This window comes from Crocuta crocuta, unplaced genomic scaffold (assembly GCF_008692635.1).
Source record: "Crocuta crocuta isolate KB4526 unplaced genomic scaffold, BGI_CrCroc_1.0 scaffold231, whole genome shotgun sequence".
Classification (NCBI taxonomy): Eukaryota; Metazoa; Chordata; class Mammalia; order Carnivora; family Hyaenidae; genus Crocuta; species Crocuta crocuta.
In genome coordinates, this window is record NW_027528357.1 from 4,252,878 (window position 1) to 4,277,909 (window position 25,032).

Sequence of the window (25,032 nt, forward strand, 5' to 3'; positions counted from 1 at the left end):
TTGTTTCAGAGCAGACCGTTTTGTCTGGACAGAGCAGTCCAGACTTCACCACTTCTAAGCCATGTGACCTGAGACAAATTAAGTAACTTCTCAGTTTCTGTTCAGTAAAATAGTAGAACCTAGACCATCAAGTGCTGTAAAGATGAAATGAACAGGTAGACAGTGCTTGATTCTACAATAAGAATCAGTGTTTTTTGTTACAACATAGTAAGCAAACAATGCATACATTATAATAACAGCCATGCTGCAGCAATTTTGTCCAAAAGTGCCCTGGAGGTTCTTGGGTTACTTGGCCTAAAAGCTAGCTGGGACCAGGATCTCACCTCTCAGAGGGAAGGGCCATATCTAAGCTTCCAGCCCTCTCCACAGGAGTTCCCTAGACAACTCTGTAAACACTGGCACTTAATAACATAGGATGACGAAGCAGTCGACCTATAGTCCCCACTGACAAGGCTGCTTTCATAACATTGACACTGAGAAGGTGAAAGGAGATCTTCCCTGAAACAGCAGCACCTCTCTCCAGACTTCCCTTTTGTGGGATGATGGAAGCATCACAGGACCTGTGCTCATTTCACTGACCCCTAGCTGGTAAGTTTCCCCAATCACGCCTATTCTATAACCCATGCCTTGTGATGTGGATTTGCCTTTCCCTTGTCCCTTAACTACTGTGCATTGAGAACCTGCTATGGGCCAAGTGCTTTAAAATGGGTTTTGTTATTATTTAGCTATGTTGAGGCCAACAGATCAGGAGATGATTGCCACTGAAAAGATAATTTGTTGCTCATAGTTTCCAAGAGGAGGGGTCATGCCATGCCTCACATGGTCACATAGTGAAATCACAGGATCAGTCAGGATGCCAGGTGAGGGGAAAGGGGGCAGAAGCCTATATTGTAGTTTCTGTGGGAAGGAATGGGCGAGGCAGGGTAAACAGGTTTGAGACTGGCTAGTTTGAATAGCTTGTGTGCTCTGAAGCATAGGGCTTGTCCCTAATTTTATGGCCTCTGACCCTCAGTGATTAGGGCTGGAGCGTGGTGGCCCTGGATGTGACAGCCCAGTACAGAGGAGGTGGTGGTGTGGGCTCTGGGTTGTTTGCATATGAAAAGCACACATGTAGGTGAGTTTATTATCCCTGGCAATCTCTAGGAATCTAGTTTATTTCACAGTCCTGCAGTGAAAGCAAGGCTCAGATGTGAAAACACCAGAATAAAAAGATATGCTTAATACAACCCGCACTACTCTAGATGTCTTATGTTTCTTCCAATTCCTATAATAACACTGCAATGAAAGTATTATTAACTCCATTTTTAGGAGAGGAAATGGAATCTTAGAAAGGTTTGGATGGTGACTGCTGTCACACAGCTAGTAAGAGGCTGTGCCATGATTCCAAACTGTTGTATCACTTGACTCCAAAGCTGGTGTTCTTCCTGTGAGCTAAGTCATCTTCCTGCACTATGAGAAGTGCCATGGACACATTTTTTAGTCCTTATTAGGCATTTGACAGTGCTGACTACTGCCTCTTTGAACTCTTTTTTTTTTTTTTACTATAGTGGTTATCATTTGTGTGTGTTTTGTGTGTGTGTGTGTGTGTGTGTGTGTGTGTGTTCTGTGAAACGCATTGGATTGAGTGATAGTGATAAAATAGTAAGCAAAAATGTTGATGTAACTTACAGTTTTTATTGTGGAGAAGGTAGATATTAACCCAATAGTCCCACTAAAGCATAAAAACTGGCAAAATGAGAGAAGCGCTCTGAGGGAAAGGATCAAAATTCTCTTTGACTGTGTCTCTTATGACTCCTTGACTGACCCAACCCTGCCTGCACATCAGAATTACTTGCAGAATGTTTTATAAATATAAAACCCCACATAGGAGGTTCTGACTCAGGCTGGGGGTACAGGTCAGGCATCTGTAAAATGAGTACAATCAGAGAGAGATTGGCTAAGGGTTTGTTTTTGCTTCTGCTTTTGCTTTTTAAAAAACTGGTCAGAGGAACAGGATAAGATTTGCAATTTGAAAAGGTTGGTTACAGTATGAGCAGACTGTGTGTTACTGTATAGTGTGAGAGGATGGTTGTTGGGATGAAAATGGGGGTGGCAGAGATGGGGTAGGGCAGATTCTGGAGATAGGCAATAAAATCAATAGGGCTTAATCTGCATTAAATACAGGAAGGAGGTGTTAGGGATGCTTTCAGGTTTCTAGAAGTGCAGCCAGATGGATGTTCCTACTTCCTGAGAGGGGCTCCTGGGAGAAGAGCAGATCTGGAGTGGGAGGAATCATCAGTTGCTCATGAATGTACTGTTTGAGGTCCTTTTGAGAAAATCAAGAGGCATTATGGGAGTGAGAAACAGTGAATAAATAGGGCTGGTGCTCAGATGAGAGATCCAGAGTACAGATGCCTGGGAGACAGTGAAAACAGTGGTAGACTTAATGGCTAGCCTATGGAACTCAGTGTAGAGGAGGGTGGTCCTGTGAAGGAGATGGAGAAGGAAGAGAGACAATGCTTTATGATGGAAAACTTCCCTTCAGTCACATACCCATGGAGCACAAGTTGGTGAAGCATAGTATTTATAATAAGAACTTAATAGTGTCACTAACATACTGAAATTAAAGGGCAAGATCCATGACATAGACCAGTGGTCACTAAGTAAAGGATGCAACCCTTGATAAATGCTATGAACACAACGATGCACAGATCTGATGATGCATTGTTAGGGGATTTCTTAAATGCCAATTATCACATAATAACTAAAGAAATGTGTTTAGTATTTTTCAAATACTAAAAAAATTAAGAGGGAAAATATTCCTGAATTTCTCTGATTAGGAAACGCTGCTTTGTAGGTATCTCAGACCTAATTTTGTCATAAATAGCTTAAGAAACGATGATACCACCATCATTTCAGTGTCTAGCACCAGCCAGAAACCCAAGTCCTTGACTCCTCTCTTTTCCAAACCCTGATCCAGTTTGTACCTAACTCTCCTTTCAAATCTCCTATCTTTATCTTTGGCTCCCATAGCTCAAGACTTCTTTGCCCAAGTGGTAGCAACAGACCCCTTTCTGTCTCTTCTCCATACTCCTTCCGGAGTGCGCTGACAGACATTTCAGCCATCCCCGTGGCCATCCCTGTGCGGATCAAATGCAAACTCTGCAATACAGCCTGTCAGACCCTCTGTAGGTGTCTCTTTTCTCACTATTAACTATGCTCAGGCTCAGGCTCTCCAGCCTGTTTTTTGTTTTTTTGTTTTTTTTTTTTAAACCATGGCTTTACATCAGAAGCATTTGGGGCACTTATTGAAACATTACCCACAGAGATTCTGACTTCAGGAAGTCCGTCTTGGGGCCCGTGCTCCATGCCTGATTCTGAGTCAGAGGAGACAACCTCTAGTTTGGCCATCCTAAAACACCTGCAGTTTCATCAGTGGGCCATATCTTCTACCCACTGTTGTCTTTGACTGAGTGACCTTACTTTACATCTTCACCTGGCTTAGGCTTACTGTTATCAGACTCTGCTGATGTGTCTCCCGCAGGCAGGCAAGTCTCCCTGGTCTTAGTTGTCTTTCTCTGTGTTACCTTGTCTGTTTCCCTCTATCCTTGGATTTACCACACTGTATTTGCCAGTTTCCCTTTTGCTCTCCCACATTATGGAGTTTTTGAGGGCAGAAAATCACTTAAAATAAATAGTATCAACCAAGATTGTCCTGGGTTAACCCCTATCTGGAATAAAAAACAAGTGCTTTAGAGTCTTGCAATCCTAAGTTCACATCTTTGCTTTGCTATTTACTAGGTTGGGGCCTTGAGTAAAGTACTTAACTTTTTTATTAATTTTATTTTATTAGAGAGAGAGAGCGAGAGAGCGCAAGCAGGGAAGAAGGGCACAGGGAGAGATATAATCTTAAGCAGGCCCTATGCTCAGTGTGGAGCCTGATGCAGGGCTTGATCCCAAGACCCTGGGATCATGACCCAAGCCGAAATCAAGAGTTGAACACTCAACCAACTGAGTCACCCCTAAATTACATAACTTTAAAAAATCTAAGTTTCTTCATCAGCAAAATGGGGATGATAATATTTACCACATAGTATTATTGTCAAACCCCAGTAAAATAGTGTTTGTAAAGTGTCCCTCCCATAACAGGTAAATTTTTTTAAATGTTTATTTATTTTCTTTTTGAGAGAGGGAGAGAGCAAGCCAGGGGAGAGGGGTGGGCGGAGAGAGAGGGAGAGAGAGATTCCAAGCAGGCAGAGCCTGATGTGGGACTGGAACTTACGAACTAAGAGATCTTGACCTGAGCCAAAGTCAAGAGTTGTAAGCTTAACCGATTGAGCCACCCAGATGCCACTATATATCTTAAAATTGTTATTATTTTTTTAATGTTTTATTTATTTCTAGGAGGGAGAGAGAGAGAGAGTGTGCAGGGGAGGGTCAGAGAGAGAGGGAGTTACAGACTCTGAAATAGGCTCCAGGCTCTGAGCTGGCAGTCAGCACAGAGCCCGACGTGGGGCTCGAACCCACGAACCGCGAGATCATGACCTAAGCGAAAGTCGGACGCTTAACCGACTAAGCCACCCAGGCGCCCCATCTTAAAATTATTTTTAATGTTTATTTATTTTTGAGAGAGAGAGAGAGAGAGAGAGAGAGAGACAGAGTGCAAGCAGGAAAAGGGCAAAAGGAGAGATAAAGAATCTGAAGCAGGCTCCAGGCTCTGAGCTGTCGGCACAGAGCCTGACCCAGGGCTCGAGCCCACAAACTGTGATATCATGATCTGAGCCCAAGTCAGACGCTTAATCGACTGAGCCACCCAGGTGCCCCAATAGGTGTTTATTAAGTGCAAATTCCCTTCTTTGGGGGAGACCCCGTGAGTAATAGAGCTCAATACTCTTGTTGCAGAATCTGGTTCTGCTGCTTACAGGCTACGTATCTTTTTGGTCAGCTTCTGCTTCTCAGTAGCCTCATTTAGAAATGAGCATAATATATGATTGTCCTTATAGAATTATTAGGGAAATTAAATAAATTTATGTTCAATTAATCCAGCTAATGTTTGGCATCTAGTAAGTCCTCAAATAAATGGTGATTATTATTCTGAGAAGTAGTAATATACTACAGTGTTTTTCCTGCTTTCCAAGATCTAAAAGCACTATTTGTTATCTGCTATGTTAACGCTGGGATTATTTCCAAAGGTTGGTTTTGGTGATTCTTAAATTTTCTATTTCATATTTAGAAAAAATCCTGAATCACCATTAATGTATTATTTATTTATTTTTATTTTTTATTTTATTTTTATGTTTTAAGTAAGCTCCATCCCAACATGGTACTCAAACTCATGACCCTGAGATCAAGAGTTGCACACTCTACTGACTAAGCCAGCCAGGCATTCCTGTATTGTTTATATAGAAGCTCCCTTTTAGTCACTTTTCTTTAGTCACTGTCTGGCAACTGGTCTTCAAAATCCTGTATTTGTATTCTAAACACACTTTTTCCACATTGTCCACCTCAGGAGCTTCCTGAAGAATTGGAATTCTTAGGCACAGACTTCCATTCCCTCCCTGCCTCAACTGGGCAGCATTTCCAGGCTGTTTCTGCCCAGAATGTCAGGAGAAGCTGCAGCCTTGGCCTACCATGCTCCAAAAGAACAAGAAGGACTTATAGTTGTGAAGGTTGAAGAAGAGAATTATGTTTGGGGGCAGGACTTTGGCCTTCAGGGAGACACCTGTGGCCTGGAGACCTTCCGCCAGCGGTTCAGGCACTTTGATTACTCTGACTCTGCTGGGCCCCGCGAGGCTCTGAACCGGCTCCAGGAGCTTTGCCATCAGTGGCTGAGGCCCGAGGTCAACTCCAAGGAGCAGATCCTGGAGCTGCTGGTGCTGGAGCAGTTCCTGGCCATCCTGCCTGAGGAGCTGCAGGCCTGGCTGCGAGAGCACCAGCCTGAGAATGGAGAGCAAGCTGTGACTATGCTGGAGGAGCTGGAGAAGGAGCTTGACGAACCAAGGCAACAGGTAAGAAGTAGGTGTTTTTGTTTTACCTATTTAAGTTAATAGGGAAGCCATTATGAATGGTCTTAATGTAGCTATCAGAAAGTTACAAACTTTTTGTCTTTGGGGCTATCCTTTGTCTGGGGCCAAGGCACCAGGACTTTCAGTCCTGTTGTTTTCTTTCTAGTCATCTGAATGAATTTCTGGCTCCAGCTGCCTTGTCCCACTGTTCTAGGGTTTTTGTTTTGTTTTGTTTTGTTTTTTTTCTTCTGTATCCTCAGAATCATAGTGCTGGTACTTGATTACTCCTAGGACACAGCTCATGGCCAAGGAATGATCTGGAAGGAAATGACATCCATAGGAGCACTGAAAGCTCTAAGTATACAGCTCCAGCCCTTGGAGAACCAGTGCAAGAGTGAGACTCAAGAGTCCCAGGGATCCCATGAGGGAGGTGAGGAGTCATAGTCTATTTAGGGTGAGGATGATGGTGGGGCTATCATCTGTGGCATAGTGCATTTTCCTAATGACCTTCATTTGTGGCTTCATTAAGTCTGGAGGAAAGGCCCCCCTTCATGCCTTGAAATATTCTTACATTGGCTTTGCCTAGAATCTGAAATTCCAAGATAATTTCTAACTTTGGGTTAAGAATTAAGGTCTCTAATAAAATTCTCGAATACCCAAAATATTCAAAGACCAATATACTGTTTTGTTTTTTTTTTAATATTATGGTCCACTGGCAAGGCAGTCTCTAAGATGGAGATGAAGAATATATCAGTAATAGAAACTACCTAATAACTTGAACAGGGAAAGTTGAATATAAAGAATTACTGACTATAGGAGTGCCTGAGTGGCTCGGTCGGTTAAGCATCCGACTCTTTGGCTCAGGTCATGAACTGTAAGATCATGCCCCACATTGGGCTCTGTGCTGACAGTGTGGAGCCTGCTTGGGATTCTCCATCTCTCTCCGCCCCTCCTTTGTTCTCTTTCTCTTTCTCTCTCTCAAACTAAATAAACTTAGAAAAAAAATTTTAAATGAATTATTGACTATAATGAGGTTAGTTACTAAGTGGTTAAAGAAAACAACCCTAAAGAATACAGGGATAACATATATAGGGAATCTTTAGGGCTGAGGCACAGTACCCAAGGAAGGAGCACATCTGTGACAGAGTACCACATCTGCCCCTCCCCTGTCAGAGCGGAGATCCAGAACTTGGAGAGGGCACAGCTGTGGTCCATTGGATGGCTGGATGGAGATATTCAGTCAAGTGCTGTGCTGCCAGAACTTTCTGGGAAGCTGCACTTAAGGGTGCCAAGGAAGCCATTCATGAGGTGCAGGGGGAGGGTGTGTGTGCTGTGGTGCTGAACACAGTGAGAAGACGCCCTCTGGGGTGCCAAGAACCCCTGTGGAGAGGTGCCATGACACTAAACTTGCTGGGAAGGCATCCATGGGGATGGTGCCTCTGGGACCAATTGGAGATGAGCAGGTGCTGCAGGAACAAAGAGAGCACACCAGCATCAGGAAGAAAAGCCTCTTCCTTCTCCAGTGTCCCTCCAACTCACACTCTGTTGTTGAAGCTCACATCATACCAGCTGGCCAGGGAGAAATGGCAGGGCATTGAAGGGTGGATTTGAAGCTGAGAAGCAAAACATTAATAGCTGGTATAAACCTCAAGGATTAGAACCCAAAGATTCTTTGATTATGTTTTTGGCAAAATCATCCCTATGGACAGCAGATACATCAAGGTTATTAGCTTGTTTTCATTAAACTTTTGTTACATCTAACAAAACTTCTGATTTCATCTTTGCCAACTTCCCATGAATCTTGGCTATAGTAAGAAAATGTATTTGTTCAGCCTGGTTTGTGTGACAGTTATATTACTCATGAATTCTCACTCTGATTTTATTGTTCAGTTTCATGATCTTAGTTAATTAGAGTCTACCCCAAGAGGTAATTTGTTTCATTGTATGATGATAAAATTAGGTATATGAGGTCACAAGGTCAAGAGTCAGACCCTGGACCTTGAAAATTCACCAGGGGAATCCATACTTCTATACACCGAGGCCTCTGGGAAATTCCCTCCCAGCTTTCTCCAATGGGCCACTAGCCAAGTGAGCCTGCTTAAATATCTCCTGTATCAACCAGGGTCTACATTAAAATGGATTTAAAAAAATCTTCTCTGAGTCCCCTGCATTAAAGCAGTAAATATCTAAATCATTTAGGATAGATTATTTTGACTTCCTTCTTTTTAAGGTCTTGAGAAACAGACTCTGATATAATTTCTTAAGGCTTTCATGAGCCTTTTCATATTTTTTATAAGCTGAATTGTGCTCCCTGCTCAATTCACATGTCAAAGCCCTAACCCCCAGTATCTGTATTTGTGACTGTATTTGGAAATGGGGCCTTTAAGGAGGTAACTAAGTTTAAATGGGATTGTTAGGGTGAACGCTAATCCAGTGTGACTGGTATCCTTATAAGAGGAGGAGACTGGGACACAAACAATACAGACTGAGGGACAACCGTGTAAGGACACAGTGAGTCATGAGCCTTAGAAGAAACAAAAGCTGCTGACACCTTGATCTTAGACTTCCAGCCTTTGGAATTGTGAGAAAATTGACTGTTCTTTAAGCCTCCCAGTCTGTGGAATTTTTTTATGTCCACCCTAGCAAACTAATACAGAACTAAAGTTCTTGACTGAGCCCATTTGAAATATTCCTAGTTTTAATTTCACCCTATTTCCTTTGGTTTGTTTAGCAGAGTCCTCACAAAGCACAACCTGTATTCGAAGGTAATGAGTATGCTGCCCTTTGACCCTGTTTTAACTGAGCATCCACCGCCTCTGATTCCATCTGTATTCCATTTCTCTGGTCGTCTTAGCACATTTCTCTGGACATGCTTCAGTTTCTCCACATTCATTTGAAATATGGAGACAAAAAAAAATTAATGAGAATCTGATTAATTTAAAATATACAACAGATTCATTTCCCAGCTCTCATCTATTGCACTGTGTTCTTGTTTGTTCCTTCAGAGTGGCACATTATGATGTTGACTGATAAATCTCGTTGTGCTGTTCTCTTTTCAAGTCTTAAGGGTGTTGGTGAGCCCTGCCTCGGAAGAATTAATGTGGAGCATTTCACATCGTTCACCTAGGTTGTGGTTTAAAACACTGGAGGGATCCACCTTGATAGGACTGTACAAGTCACCATGTCATTTTTGCAACCTTACACCCTTGGTTATAATTTTTCCATAGATTCTTCATAAACTTAACAGTATGTCTTGCCAGAAGAAGAGCCTTAGACGTGGAGATTTAGGTGCATGTGATTTAAAGTAGGGTGTGCTCTTCCGGAGAAGTCTGTAATGGAGTGAGAGAAGCAGGGTTATGATGTGGTCTTGGGTAAAAACTAGCCTTGGATTAATCTCTGGGGGTTTGGGGTACCCCACCCCCCAAGCCTAACTGCACTGCTGAGTTGTCCCTTCTTAGGGTGGTGGGGGTCGGGCAGCGAGGGTGGAAATAAAATCCTGGGACAGGTAGTTCTCATCAGCCAGGGTACCTCTCCAGAGAAGAGGGCAACTGGGTGGTTAGGAGCCAACACTCATAGCAGCTGGGCAAGGAGGCACCCTGAAGAAAAGCGGGTCTGGGTGGGCAGTGAAGGATCATCTATATAATATTAAAGCTAAAAGCATGTTTGTAAATGTGCAGTTAAAGACCACACTCCTAGTTAAAAGGCTTTGAGATCACACAGGCCGCATGAACAGGTAAGGAAAAGAGCAGAAGGGACTTAGGGGAAAACTGCAAGCCTTGGTGTTGACCATCTTTGAATCCTGGCTCTTGAATTATGAATTCTATGGCCTTCCATAGGTTATGTTGCCTCTCTGAGCCTTAGTTTTCTGGTCTGTAAACTGCATTTAAGGTTAGAGGACTTTTGGTTTATAGCTATTTACTAGTGAATTATCATTTAATTTGCTGATTGGCCATTCGTATTTTTTCCTTGGAATTCTGTGTCCTTTGTCTACTTTTTTTTTTAAATGTTTATTTATTTTTGAGAGAGAGCAGGGGAGGGGCGGAGAGAGAGGGAGACAGAAAATCTGAAGCAGGGTCAGGTTTGAGCCTGAGGCAGGGCTCGAACTCACAATCCATAGGATCATTACCTGAGCCGAAGTTGGATGCTTAACCAACTGAGCCACCCAGGCACCCCAGAGGTTAGAGGACTTTTAGGAGGATGAAAGTAACTGAAGAGTTTTTTAGATTTTCACCCTCAAAATAATTCAAGTTGCCTCAGCCTTCATCTAATAGTCTCCTTCTGAGCTACTAAAAATCTCGAAATGAGAAGGGCTTATTGTGTGAGAGCTGGAAGTTTGGCTCCAGGCAGTCACAGCTGTCTCTTGTTTCCATCTACCTTTGACCATGTATGCATAAAGAAGTGAACATACAAGACTCTTATCTGACCCCAGAATATTCCTTTTTTTATGCTGTGTGTCTTATCCTATTTGCTTATAATCATTTGATCTACTTAGAACCTACCAGAACCTGCAAATGCCTTAATGCATTCTAGCTCCTGTTTATCTACCTCTGCCCAGTTCTAACCCTGAAAGCATTTCCTAATCGTATATCCTGCTCTCATGTTTTTTTAGGAGCACCACTTATTCAAGAGCCTTAGACCTCTCTCTTCCTCCTGAGCACTCCCTGTCACCTCTTTTCCTTTCCCTCATTACCAAAAAAAACGCATCTTCTCCTCTAACCCAGGACTGTCTCCTAGCTTCCTGGTCTCTTACTGCTACTCCTATTTATCACTGTCTCCTCCAACTGATGTGTTTCCCTGCTTACCATCCCTCCTTTCCAGTGCTGACTCTTTTTTGTCCCCCTTACTCTCTGAGGCTGCCACCTTTCACACTACCCCAGGCCCCTTCTCAAAATTCTGGATGGGGAAGCTAGTTCTTAAGAGATTTCTTCCTAATAGGTAAATACCTATTTTATTTGGTTATTTTCTATTCTGGTTATAAGAGGTTCCTTTCTTCCAACATGGGGATCAAATGACACTAGTATTTTCTATTCACATTTTTAGATGGCAAGCTGGTGGGTGATGAAGTATTAACAACAACAGAGCAAGAAATTTTTGAATGTGTAGCATCAGCAGCCATGATATCACCAGGAAGACTCCCTGGGGAAACTCCTTCAGGACAGATAGTTGAAGAAGCTTTGGGAGGCCTGGACATCTTTGAGAAGCCAAAAGGAACAGTTCCAAGGAACAAAATGAGTCAGCTCCCTTCTCAGGAAAGACATCTTAATCTGACAGTCTTCAATAAGAAAATCTCTACAGAAGAGAGTGTCTTTGGATGTAACGAAAATGAAAGGACTCTCAGTGTGAACTCAAATGTTGCAACACGTCAGAGAGTTCACGCTGGGGGAAAGGTCTACGAGTGCTTGGACTGTGGGAAAACCTTTTGCCAGAGCTCAAAGCTGATTAGACATCAGAGAATTCATACTGGAGAGAGGCCTTATGCATGTAAAGAGTGTGGCAAAGCTTTTAGCTTGAGCTCAGACCTTGTTAGACATCAGAGAATTCATAGTGGTGAGAAGCCCTATGAATGCTGTGAGTGTGGAAAAGCTTTCAGGGGCAGCTCAGAGCTCATTAGGCATCGGAGAATTCACACCGGAGAGAAGCCTTATAAATGTGGTGAATGTGGGAAAGCCTTCAGCCGGAGCTCAGCCCTCATTCAGCATAAGAAAATTCACACTGGAGACAAAGGCTATGAATGTACTGAATGTGGTAAGACTTTTGGTAGAAGCTCTATCCTTATTGAACATCAAAGAATTCACACTGGAGAAAAACCTTACGAATGTAATGAATGTGGAAAATCCTTCAATCAGAGCTCAGCCCTAACGCAGCACCAGAGAATCCACACTGGGGAGAAGCCTTACGAATGTAATGAATGTAGGAAAACATTTAGGCATAGGTCAGGCCTTATGCAGCACCAGAGAACTCACACCAGAGTTTAAGTCTTGGGTAAGAGTTGTACACTTTTGTAATACTAGGGATTCACTTTAGGGGTGAGACTGCACCAAAGTAAGAAGTTTCCCAAGAGCAGGGTTTCTGTCCTTTTTGTCTGAGTCAGTACTTACTGTACAAGCAGATCCACACAGATGGTTGTTGACATGTTGAATGAGCACTTACACAGTAAGGTCAGATTTGGGGCAGAGATCCTGAGAGAGCTTTTTAAAAGATGGGCTAAGAGGTGGTGGCTCCAATGGCAAGGATCTCTGCCCAGCAAGAACATCGTGCGTTTGGCAGTTGGAAGCTTGTGCTGAGAGTCATTCGGTTCTCTGAAGTGTTGAACTGTGAGGTTATGAAATGTTCAATTATGTCCTGGATCAGTTTATAGCTCATTTTGCCCCCTTGCCAGTTCTCTCCCCAGCCCTGAACTTCCTGACTTCAGCTGAGGTTTATTTATTGAGCACTTGCTCTGTGCCAGCCATCAGGGGCAGTCATGGCCATTGCCCTCCCAGAGTTAAGGGCTAATGGGATACATATATATTTATTAAACAGGTAATTACAGTAAAGTGTGATAAGTGTGTTGGCAGGATAAATCTAGGATCCTGTCAAAATACAAGGCGGGGAGGGGGTACCTAACCTGGCCTAGGAGTCACTAAAGGCTTCCTGGATGTGATGAAATCTCTGTTGAGGAATAATGGTGTGTACAAATTGGGCAGATCAAAGCAAGAGGGAAGAGAACATTATAGGCAGAGGCTATAGCACATACGAAGGCATGGAGAGAGGATCTAGAGATGTCTCTATCAGGACTCCTCTCCTGCAGGAATTTGTTCTCGTAGACCCTGGTTCAGAGGACATGTGTTGATTCCTCTCTTTCTGTTTATAATCACAGATTTGGGTAGCCTATCCCAGACCCAGAGTGACCTAAGAGACCTTGAGGTACTCACAACAGTGTGATGGTAGACTTTGGTGCATCATGTGGAAAAAGGCATGTATGTACACCAAGGAAAAATACATATTGTTGGTGTCCCATGATCCTAGGGCTCAGGAAATGGGAAGCTGACAGGAGCATAGGAGTGAGAGGTCTGCCTTCCTAGGGTCTACTGTTCCTCATTTCCTGTCCCCTCCCCTTAGCACCAGATAGAAGATACTAAGCTACTTAAAGGCAATGAATACTTAATGAACTACCCCCTTAGATTCCTCAAAACTCTACTTCTCTAATTTTTATTTTGGCACTTTTAATTAACTCACCATTAATTGCTGAAGGCAATTCGTATGTAAGAGGTTTGATTTCTCTTCTAAGGTATCCTGATTTCCCTTCCAGATACTGTCACTTCTGAAGACTTGGTGATCAAATCTGTTATGGGTAACAGGGGAGGTGAAATTGGGGGAGGGGACTGTCTTTATGTCCACAGGCTGGGGGATTGTCATTGAGTGAGGTCAATCAGAAGTCTAGAGAGACCCTTCAAATGGTTGGAGTTGCCTTTTCCTATAGGTGACAATCAGATGATTTCATGTTAATTTTATTTAATAGACCCCCTCCCATTGTGAATTAATTGTAAACATTGGTAATACAGAAAATGAGAAAGTAGAAATCACCTTCAGTCCTAACACCCACAAAAATATTAATATTTTGGAGTACTTTCTAGTTTTCTTCCCCCAACCCTAGTATTGGTATAAATCTTGTTCGGTAAATCATTTTTAGTAACTGATTTTAACATTTATACTTTGAGATCTACTTACACTGTTTAGTGTTAGAATGTACTACAAGATATAATAAAATTTGAATTTTAAGTTTTGCTTTGAAACGGTTTTTTTCTAGAAAAGGGAGCATGGTAACACGAGTGGAGGTGTGCTGGGGGAGGGGGTTGTGGCAAGAGGTCAAGGAATTGGCGTTCCTAACTTTTCTTTTCCTTGGCCAAAAGGTCTCTGGAAACTGATAGCTAGTCCCTTGGGCTGCTGTCCACCAGGTGAAGCCACAAAATTTAGGGGACAGCTGGTTGAAAAACCATGGGAACCAGAGCAAGTAGCCTCTTTAAACACACACAGACATTGCGTCCACCAGATTCACTTTAGGAGCAGGAGTCTGGGAGACTGCCCCAGCTTCCCCTCCTCTCAGCAGGTCCTTGATAGAAACCTGTGCAGAAAAACCCCATGACTCTTTAGATTTGTGATCCTTTGCACCAGCTAACAAGATAGCTGCTGCTGCTAAGGCTACTGAGTAGCAATCTCTGACCCATCAAAAAGCAAGGGGTGGGTGGTCATCAGTGAGGTCTACCCATTGGGATCACCCTTCCTCTTGGCAGAAATGCTCTCCAGGTTGGTTTCTTCCGCATGGGAAATGTTTTAATTGGCAATCTCCCTCACTTTGAGGATTCATTTAATGGGGCAAAAGAAACAAAGGTGTTCATGAGGGAGCTTGAAAAGACCAAGGTCAGATTTGCTCAAGTTTCCAATCCTCAGCCGAACAGTTAATTGCACTCGATGGAAATGAGGAGGGAGAAGGCGAGAGGCAGGGAACTGATATTAAGCAGCTTGCCTAAACTGCACATCTTTTAAAATTCACAAATCTGTGCAAGACCCATTTAAGATAAACATTACTTCCCCTGAACGGCCTCTATACCAAAATATATGAGGGCCCTGAGCACAATTTATTTACTTTCTCTGGCAAGACTAGAGAAGAAAATCTATATTGGTGCTCCTCTCTTTCATAAACATATAGAATGTTGAAGCTTTAACTATAGATAATCTACTCTAGCTCCTTTAAATTGTGAGGTGACTTGCCCATGGCTGCAGAATTCACAGACAAGCACTAACATGAACAAGAAAGCTCTACTTCGAGCCTGCTTTTCTCAACAACAGATAACCTTCATGCAAATAACTTGTATTTGAACGGATATTTTTAATTTATAGAGGGCTTTTTTTGTACACTAGTGAGATGGGTGTGTCTGCCACTGTTACTTAACAATGATGAAATCATGTGGGAGTTAACAAGTTAACCTCCCAGGACTTAGGAGGGACAGAGATGCTACAGAAACCATGTACTTAGAATTTCTTGACTACCCTGGGCTTTCATTCCTTTAACCTTTTCTCTAGGTCTAGAAGTATGTATTGTAGGAGAGTTTGGGAGACACCGAAAATCACAAGAAAAAGTTAAATCACCTATAAATTTATCACCATATAGCTGGTATAGCAGTCTCTGATTACGTATTTCCAATATTTTTAATGTATAAATATACTTTTACATGGAGTCATACTGTACATGTTATATTTTTACCTAAGATACGCTGTCATTTCTTTTGACATCAATCAACATCACTTTAACAGCTTTTAAGACTCTGTATACATTCATGATGTTTTCTGAAGCATACATTTCCAGGTAGAATTTTAAAGTCACAAGGCAATGCTTAAGGCTTCTGGTATTGATTGCCAGAGACAGTATCTATTCACATCTCACCAGCAGCACTGAACTCCCAGGTTCCCTGAATCTTCGTCTGATGAGGGGAAAAAAAGTGCCATCTCAACTCCTGCTTTAATACACATTTTGCAAGGCTGACCATTTGTCATCCATTGGCATTTGTTCTTTTGTAATTTACTTACTTAAGGACAATCTTTTCTGATTTTTCATGGGGAGAGACTAAAGATAAGTGGCTCCACAGAAGGGTGCTGGATTCCTATTGCCTGGGTTCAAAGTCTAACCTCACCACTTTTTAGAGATAGAGGATATTGACTAAGCCATGATCCTAAACCTTCATTTCCTCATCTGCAAAATATGAGCTGTTGGAGAAACAACAGATACATATATACAAAGCCCTCAACAAAGTACGTATTATGTTTCTTACTGTTAAATGTTAAGAACTCTTTATAAAGAATCTCTCCCTTTTGTAATATGTTTTATCAATTCCTACTTAACAACTGCCCTACACTTTTCAGTTTGAGTCTTCATCTTGAGAGGAAAACTAAGAGTTGAATATGAATAGCTCTTACCACATTACTTTGTTATCCTATCTCCTTGTTTTCTCTCTCCAAGCGTGGGCATTTAGTCCACCTGCCATTCTTACTGGTTAGTACCTGCTCATCTACAGATGCCCCAACAAGAGTGCTGTCTACTTATCCTCATGAAAATTCTAGATTCCCATAGGATTCTAGATTCCCATAGATTTCTGTTTTTGGTAAGATGTGTTAGAACTCTGACCTGTTTGGTATTCTTAACATGTTTTTCTGTTGCTGACTAACCTATTCACCTTTAAAGCATTGCACTGAGAAGCACCAGTCAAGGGATACATTTCCTGATGGATCCGTCAGAGGAGAGCGGTCTCTGGATGGACCATAATTGGTATGTTGCCATTGTCCTTAACAAAATTCACAAAATACTGAAATACTTCTGATAGAAGACACACTGAATATGTGTGAGGTGCCTGTCACTCTGACATTTTTTACCACCTGAGCCCAAGGGAGTACACTAGAAGTGTGGGGGTGTAGCCCCAGAAACAAATGTGGTAGCCATAGCAGCTTCTGACCCAGAGCCTTGGCAGTTAGCAGGACAAAGACAGCAGCTCTGACAGTCTTAAAAACCAGAGGAATCTTCTGTTTAGGAAAAGGGAAGATTCAGGACTCCAATAGATGCTTAACCTCTTAACCACTAGGCTCGGCTCTTTCTGACCCCCTCAACCCCCAATGTCTAGCTTAGCCTACAGGCAAGGGGACTAGTTATTAACCCTTCCCCCAGCTCACAAAAGACAGACAGCTCCTCTCTACCCTGTGGTCCAAGAACTCCAGGTTTTGTCCAGTAATAGAAGCTTCTCCACTGCCTCCTGTTTTACTACCAGCACTGCTTCACAGGTTCTGGCTACATCCATGCTTCTCTTGACAGACAGGGCTCCACCTCAAAAGGAACTCAACAGGAATGCTCCACACAAAACAGCCTTTTAATTTATCAGACGTGCCAGACATTCTTCATTCTTCCTGACCTTCATCTATTGTTCCCTCTACTGGGAATGTTGTTCCCCAGCCTGCCTGTTTACTTTCCTAACTCCTACTCATCCTTCAATCATTTTTTTCGAAACTATCCCTGATCCAGGGTTGGGTCAGGTACTCCTAATGTCACATGGCAGTGATCATACCAGTGTCCCTGCCTGTCTGCCTTGTCCATTAAACTGTAGAGACTATCTTTGCCACTATATTCCTAGTGCCTGGCACAAAGCAGGCCCTCAAAAAATAGCTGTTGGATAAGCTAATTTTTTTTTTCCCACTACCTCATTTCTGGGCTGTCATAGGCTCAGTAAATCACTGATGAACTGTTTCTCCATCTGTCTTGCTGCCCTGTAACTGGCCTTAATCGGTCAGTAAATTTTTTGGATTCCTGAGACAAAATGTCCCTTATACTGTCCACACCATATCCCAAAGCTGGTATGTGGACAATCAGATGCAGTGACACAGCCTGGGTTGCTGTACCCTCTTCGTGACATTCTCATGGAAAACGAGGTTTCAATGTTATATTCCCATTTTTCTTATCTCCTGAGTATTCCTAACGGTAAGAGAAAAGCTAGAAGCAGTGATTCTTCCCATCTGCTGTTCTGATTAGTCACAGGACAAACTTTCAAGGGACAATTTGCAGTAACATTGAGAAGTGCTGCACTAACTCAGAATGACTCAAGACCTGGTAGTTTCCCAGCCTGGAGTCTTGTTCCAAAGTAAACCCTTTCAACTAACAAAGATATAAATCTGACCAAAATATTTACAACATTCACTATATTCACAAGTTACTTTACAGTATGGACTCTCTGATGGCGCATAAGGACTGATCTGTGCCTGAAAGCCTTCCCGCATTCATTACATATATAAGCTTCATCCCCAGAATGGATTCTCTGATGCTGAACAAGGGCTGAGCTCCTTTTGAAAGTTTTGCCACATTCATTACATTGATAAGGTTCCTCTCCACTATGAATTCTCTGATGTCTGATGAGGTTTGAGCTCAGACTGAAAGCTTTTCCACACTCATTACATTCATAGGGTTTCTCCCCACTATGTATTCTCTGATGGGTTATCAGTTCTGAACTCTGCCTGAAAGCTTTTCCACATTCATTACATTCATAAGGTCTCTCTCCTGTATGAATTCGCTGGTGTCTAATAAGCTTTGAGCTTTGGCTAAACGTTTTCCCACACTCATTACACTCATAGGGTTTCTCACCAGTGTGAATTCTTTGATGTATAATGAGATATGAACTTTGACTGAATGCTTTGCCACATTCGTTACATTTACAAGCTTTTTCACCAGTATGAATTTTGCGATGTCTAATGAGGGCTGAGCTCTGATTGAAGGCTTTCCCACATTCACTACATTCATATGCCTTCTCACCACTGTGAATTCTCTGGTGAATAATAAGATATGACCTCAAACTAAAAGCCTTCCCACACTGGTTACATTTATAGGGCTTTTCTCCAGTATGGATTCTCTGATGTTGTGTTAGAGAGGAATGCTGCTTGAAGCTGTGCCCGCATACATCACATCTATAAGGTCTCTCTTCTGTAGGAACTTTCTGATAAGTTACAGAGTTTGTACTTAGAATCAAGCTACTCTGAGGCTCATGATGGTCTCTCTTTCCTAGGGATTTGTGTGTGAAGATTACGTGACTAATGCTGTCCCCTTGGGAAGGGGATCTTCTTAACTTCTCCCCTGCAGCACTTCCTTGCTGCCACTCTAAGTTGCTCTCATGTTCACTAACTCCTCCAGATGAAGGTTCCTGGGGAAGTCCTTGCGACTTTTCTCCCGAAATGTCCTTCTTTGTTGCTGATTCACTGTTCTCACAATCTGAAATGACAGCAGCAAAAAAACAGACTGTTTTATTTCTCCAGTCAGTCTTAACAGCTACTTTCCATGTGAGAGGAACTACAGGCTTCTATTTACAAAAGAGGTCACTGTCCACATACATCTTTCTTTAACGTGCCGTACTAGGGCCCTCTTCCTCTCGAATACTAAGGCCTATGTCTACACTTTGAAGTTTATTCTTTCCTACTTCCTCTGACACTTCAATTGATCAATTACCCACTATTCGTTTCCTATTATTTTCAACCTGTTTCTCTGCTGACTCCTATTCATCACCATTTAAATATGCTCAAATTTCTCATTTTTTTTTAAAATCAAGCTCCTTGCCTACATGTCTCCCTTGTGCAACCTCACTTCCATTCAGAGTAAAGCTGATGCTTCTTCTTCTTTTTAAGTTTATTTAGAGAGAGAGAGAGAGAGACAGGGAGAGGGAGCACTCGCACACACATGAGCATGAGCAGGGGAGGGGCAGAGGGAGAGGAAGAGAGAGAATCCCAGGCAGCCTTCATGCTCAGCACAAAGCCCAATGCAGGGCTCAATCTCATGAACGAGATCACCACCCGAACCAAAATCAAGATCAGATGCCCAGCCAACTGAGCCACCCAGGTGCCCACAGAGTGAAGCTTTTTGAAAGAGTTATCTTTAATTATCTCTGTTCTACAATCTGGTTTCTGCCTTACCAGTACACCCCCTCTCCACCATGCTACTTTCATCAAGGTCACCAACTTCATAGTTGCTTAATCCAGTAAATATTTTCTGGATCTTATTTAGTTGGCTTCTCTGTAGCACTGACACTGGGGACCACACCTTTTTTTCTAGAGACATTTCTCTTCCAGCTGAATTAGCCTGATTTCTGGGGGTGTTCCTTAGACTTAAGGTCAATCATTCAAACACAAGGTCCTTCAGATTCTGTTCTGGGTTCTCATGTATCCTCACTCTACAAACTCTCTATCACCTAGGTTTCAATCACTACTTAGGTTATAAGCGAATGTCTCCCCAGGTCCCCAGTTCTATCCCAGTTCTAATAAGCTCTAGACTATCCAGTGTTGGCTGGGACATTGCTTATGAATACTTCACAAGCCCCCAAATGGCCCAGACTAAGCACATTATCAGGCATATCTTTTTCTCCTTTATTTTCCCATTTACATGAATAGCACCATCATTAACCAAGCTGTTCAAGACTAAAACCTGCTATCATTCTCAACTCTTTTCCTACACGCTCCACTTTTAACCATGACCAGCTACTGCAATGCAACTTAAATGGTGGTCAACAGGAGGCAGCTTTGATCATCCCCATCTCTCACCTTAATACGTATTAATTTATTCACTGTGGCCATTTAGATTACAACAGTCTCTAACTGGACTCCACTCTCACTTTCCTCTAATCCATTCTCCACTCTGCAGCTAAGTTCTAAAAGACAAATCTAATCAACTACCCCTTTGTCCAAAACCTTTCAACTGTGCTCCACTGCAATGGTTCAAACTACTTAAGATGTCCTACAAGTTTTCACAGCCTGGCTCCCCTTTACCTCTCTGGTTATGTCTCAGCATCTCTCCCCTATGAATTCTCTCTTCAGGTTAAATTGAATCACCTGAGGGGTGCCTGGGTGGCTTAGTTGGTTAAGCATCCGACTTTCACTTAGGTCATGATCTCGCGGTTCATGGGTTCGAGCCCTGTGTCGGGCTCTGTGCTGACTACCAGCTCAGAGCCTGGAGCCTGTTTCAGTCTGTGACTCCCTCTCTCTCTGACCCTCCTCTGCTCACGCTGTCTCTCTCTCTCTCCTAGAAATAATAAAAAAAAATTTTTTTTTAAATTGAATCACCTGCAATTCCCAGAATGGGTTGTATTTTCCCACCTTCAGAACTTTGTGACCTTTGCTTGTGTGGTATTATAATATAGGACATATATATTTGGTCTTCATCCTCAGTTCCTGGCACAAAGCTTTAAAAACCCTTGCAATTTCTTTCCTAAGAGGTAGAGGTGAGCGGAGTGTCTTTTGTTATCCATAATAAGCCCCCATCAACCAGTACCTCAGTTTATGCTAATGAGGTAACTCATGGAGGGGTAGGGGCTGGCTGCCAAAGGAAACAAACATATTGATTAGAAGGCTGGAACTTTCAGCCGGGCCTTCTGACCTCCAGGGAGAGGGGCTGGAGATTGTTAACCACCAACGGTGAATGATCTAATCAACCATGCCTATGTAATGAAACTTCTATAAGAACCTTAAAGTGGCTTAGAGAGCTTCCAGGATGATGAGTGCATCCAAGTGCCATAACAGTGGTGAACTGCTAACTCCACGTGGGAGAGAAGCTCTTGTGCTCAGGACCTTTCTGGATCTTGACTTAAGTACCGGTTCACCTGTGTCCTTTATAATAAACTGGTAACAGTAAGCAAGGTGTTTCTCTAGTGCTGTGAGCTATTCTGGCAAATTATGAAACCTGAGGTGGTGGTCATGGAATGTCTGAATGGCAGCCAAACTGGAAACAAGTGTGGGTAACCTGGGGATTCGTTACATGCGATTAGGATCTGAAGCAGGGGCTAGGGAGCGGGGCAGTCTTGTGGGACTGAAACTGTACCTGTTGGGGCTGCGCTAATTCTGGTGTGTCAGAATTAGTGTTGCTTAATGTGAAGGAAAACCCCCACATGTCCATTGTCAGAAGTGTTCTGAGTAGAAAAAACCTTTTCCCATCCTATTTACCTAGTTTTCTCCTTACTCATTGTTCAAATCTTAGCTTAGATGTCTCCTCCTCCAAGAAGTACTTCTTGAGCCTCTAAGGTTGGGTTAGGTGTGTTCATATGTGCCCCCATAGCATCTAGAGCCCACTTTTATTCTAGAATTTACTATACTATTTTGCAATTGCCTTTCTGCTTGTCTACCTCATCTAGATGTAAAAGTTCCTTGAAGCAGAGACCCAGAGCCTACCACAGCAGAAGACATTAGTATCCTATTAAGTTACATAATCAAGGAATAAATGAAAAAATGACAGGGACACTGACACAAGGAGGACTGGCTGCATTTCCTGAGGGCTGAACACACAGCTGCTGACGTGAACACCCCTGGGCTAGAGTAATAAAGGGGAGGCTCATATGTGGCATGTTTGTAAAATGGAACTGCTTCTGTATCCTCAAAACTAGAGGCCTGATAACAGTTCCCAGGTGAGTTTCTATTTTCTTACCACTTTTGGGGGAAAGGCGAGGTTCCCAGGGTTTCAGCTGTGCCTTTAAAGGCTGGAGTGGGATGTTTGTTAACTCCTGGGATGTTCCAAGACATGTCAGATCCTTCCATGGCACTGCTGGTCCCTGAAATCAGTTAAAACATGGTTAGCTTTGTGAGAAACTCTCCAGGGAAAATGCTCAGTGAAAATGTGAAATAGGTCAATGACATCCCCAGGGATGAGCAACAGGCAAAAAAAGAACTATTTAAGGCTGGAGACATGTATGGGCCCAGTGGTCACTTCAAGGTATGGTTCAGTACAGACAAATTTGCTTCCTCCTTATGAGGACACTACATGCTCCGCTCTGTAAATGACTCTTCCTTACAACAGAGCACATCTCCCTGTTCCTACCTGCTGCCCTGGATCATCAAATTCCCTCTCCAAATCTTCCAACAGGGTCACAGCTTCCTCGCCGCTTGTCGGACTATGTTGCTGAACCCAGATCTGCAGCTCCTCAGGCAGGATGCTCAGGAATTGCTCCAGCACCAGCAGCTCCAGGATCTGCTCCTTCGTGTGCAACTCCGGCATGAGCCACTGATAGCAAAGCTCCTGGAGTCGGCCCAGAGCTTCCCGGGGTCCAGGTGTTTCCTGGTAGCAAAACTTCCTGAATTGCTGGCGAAACAGTTCTTGGCAGGATCGGGTACTCCCACTCTGCTTAAACTTCTGACTCCAGGAAAGGCTTTCTTCTACTTTCACTAGTATTAGTTCTTGTTCCTGAGGATTCTGAGGTACCAGGGTTGAAACTGCTCTAGATTCCACAGCCATTCTGGGTTGAACAGCTTAGCAAAGCACTTACTACAACTGGGTACTGTACTTCAGAGTCTCTTTGGGTAATTTCTTCTTGCCTGAAAGATACAAAAGCACTGTTAACTTAGTAGTGAAAACCAAACCCCTAAGAATTTATAATAAAGATCAGTCATTTCAGTAATGCATTGAAAGGGAACAAGTTTGAGACTGTAACTAAATAATCAAGCAACAAACTAAAAGTCACTCATCCCATTTGTCTTCCATAGTGGAATTTCTACCACTAACGCTCTAAGAAATTATTTTAGAAGCAAAAGAATGCAGTATTAACATGAATCACATACTGAGAAATTTCCTTTTCAATTCTTTCAATCCTGTTGGTATCAAGGAGAAAAATCCGTCTTTAACTTGTCTGTAAAACTTGGAGAACTCCCTTTTTAATGAAGTATAACCCTCAGACTTCCAAGAGTAACCTATCTAGAATTTATTTTTATTTACCTTCTAAGGCAAATAAGAATGATTTTCATTTATAGTAGAAACATTTAAAAAAATTCATATTGAACAGGTGTTGATTTAAATAAAAACATTTTGATAATTGCCATTTGATCAAATTTGGTTTTCAATGCATTTCTTCAACAAACATGGAGGCACTTACACGGGCTCAGTCGTGAGCCAGGCATAAGAATACAAAGATTTACGCTTGTGAGTAAATGAATTTACAAAAGAATTAACCAGGAAGTGTTTGTTAAACATTTACCGTGTGTTCAAAGAGGTATCAATTATCACAAAGGCACAAAAGCAGCAAAAAGGTCAATCTCCGTTCTAAAGCTTAAAATATACGGAAGAAAACATTTTTTTTTTTGGGTAAAATACGGGAACAGATAATTATGTATTAAATTTTGCGATAGAGGACCTGATTCTAGCTAGGATGGGTGAATATCGATAGGAGGGTATGTCCTTGAAACAACAGGTCAATTACAATTTGATCCTAACAGTACCAATAACTTCAGCGATCAGACGTATTTAAGTTAACATTTAGATTTATTAAGCCTGCCCGGCCGCATTAGCCTGTATATCTTTGTATCCCGGCTAAACCACAGCACTGGCGAAGTCACGGGGTGGGGGAGTAACTGCCCTCTCCGCTGGAAAGCAAGGGCTTGAGCTGGCCTCCTCTGGTCCCCAGGACGCTCAGAAAAGCCGCCCGGACAGGGGGGTCACGACCCAGGGAGGACAGGCCGGAGAGCAGGGCTCGTTCACCTTGCGCCAGCCGCCAGAGCCGCGGGCCCTCCCAGCCCTCCCTCCGCTCGGGGCCCGCGTCCCTCACCGGGAAGCCCAGCAGCGGCCAGAGAGCAAGCACCCGACTCCGAGCGGCCAGCCACAAAGACCGGAAGTGCGCGCCAGCGGCCTTCCGCTCGCGCATCCTCGGGAGCCTCCGTGTTCCCCGCCCCGTGCTCACAGGCAGCCAATCAGCGCCGTGGATCCTTCGTTCCCACTGCCTTCCATCTCTGGCCGGGAGCCCCGCGGAGCGTCGAGGCCTGGGTGTGAGTGAGTCGTGTGGCGTGCGTCCTTCTGAGAGGTCGCCCCACTTCAGAACGCACTGCTCCCAACCTTGGCTGCCTCGTACTCTGACGTACCACCGGCACCGCCCCGTATCATCTCCCCAGCAGTTTTCTAGAAAAGTTTTAAGATTTTCCTGTGATTCTAGTGCGTTTCTAGTATTTCCGACAAGAGTAAACACGTGGATGAACAAGCTGAACAAAAAGTAACAACCATTTCTTTTGCTCCTCCGCATGCATATTATTTTAGCCTTACAGCAGCTCTGTGCGGTGTCTTTATTATGCTCACCGTACAGCCATAGACGGTGCCCAAAGTCAAGCATCGCGTGAACACCGACACCCGAGTCCCCGTCGTTCAAGAAGACTGGCGTCCCAGACTACGACTGTAACGGAGGGTTTTCCCATTTTTTCAGTGGAATCCAGTCATTTAGACTTAGCATATAAATTTTTCTTGGCCATTTAGTAGATGAAAAATGATGCTTCATGTTGTTTTAACTTCAATTTCGTTTAGATGAAGGAGTTTGAGATTAAGGTATTTTCTTGTCATGTTTATTGACTATATATGGTTCTTCAAGGAAATGGCTTTTATCATTTTAAAAATTGAAGTGTTGCTCTTTTTCTTTAAATTTGCAAGACTTTTTTTTTTACTTGCTAATGATACCAACTCTCAGTTTTTACAAATATTTTCTTTGTATTTTTAAAATTTTGGTACAAGGTGATGCATACTTAGAAACATCTT

The 25,032-nt window shown here is 42.9% G+C and overlaps 2 protein-coding genes and 1 long non-coding RNA gene across 3 annotated transcripts in view; 2 read left to right on the plus strand and 1 right to left on the minus strand.

Annotated features, from left to right (window-relative positions):
* Positions 1-24,122, minus strand: part of LOC144223102 (uncharacterized) — a 46,771-nt gene extending 22,649 nt beyond the window's left edge. The window contains exons 1-4 of the mRNA XM_077753804.1: positions 24,062-24,122; positions 22,345-22,838; positions 21,955-22,078; positions 17,722-18,762 (exon numbers count right to left, since the gene is read on the minus strand). Coding sequence (XP_077609930.1) covers positions 17,722-18,762; positions 21,955-22,078; positions 22,345-22,758 — 1,579 coding nt within the window. The 5' untranslated portion in view covers positions 22,759-22,838; positions 24,062-24,122. The remainder of the gene's footprint in view (positions 1-17,721; positions 18,763-21,954; positions 22,079-22,344; positions 22,839-24,061) is intronic.
* Positions 420-11,130, plus strand: ZSCAN30 (zinc finger and SCAN domain containing 30). The gene is made up of 3 exons (XM_077753810.1): positions 420-588; positions 5,489-5,987; positions 11,025-11,130. The coding sequence occupies exons 2-3, from the start codon at positions 5,580-5,582 to the stop codon at positions 11,052-11,054; spliced, it is 438 nt and encodes a 145-aa protein (XP_077609936.1). The 5' UTR covers positions 420-588; positions 5,489-5,579; the 3' UTR covers positions 11,055-11,130.
* Positions 16,229-22,925, plus strand: LOC144223109 (uncharacterized). Its single transcript, XR_013332569.1, has 3 exons — positions 16,229-16,287; positions 21,665-21,934; positions 22,390-22,925. It is a non-coding gene; the product is annotated as an uncharacterized LOC144223109 (long non-coding RNA).
* Positions 24,123-25,032: the final 910 nt, after the last annotated feature.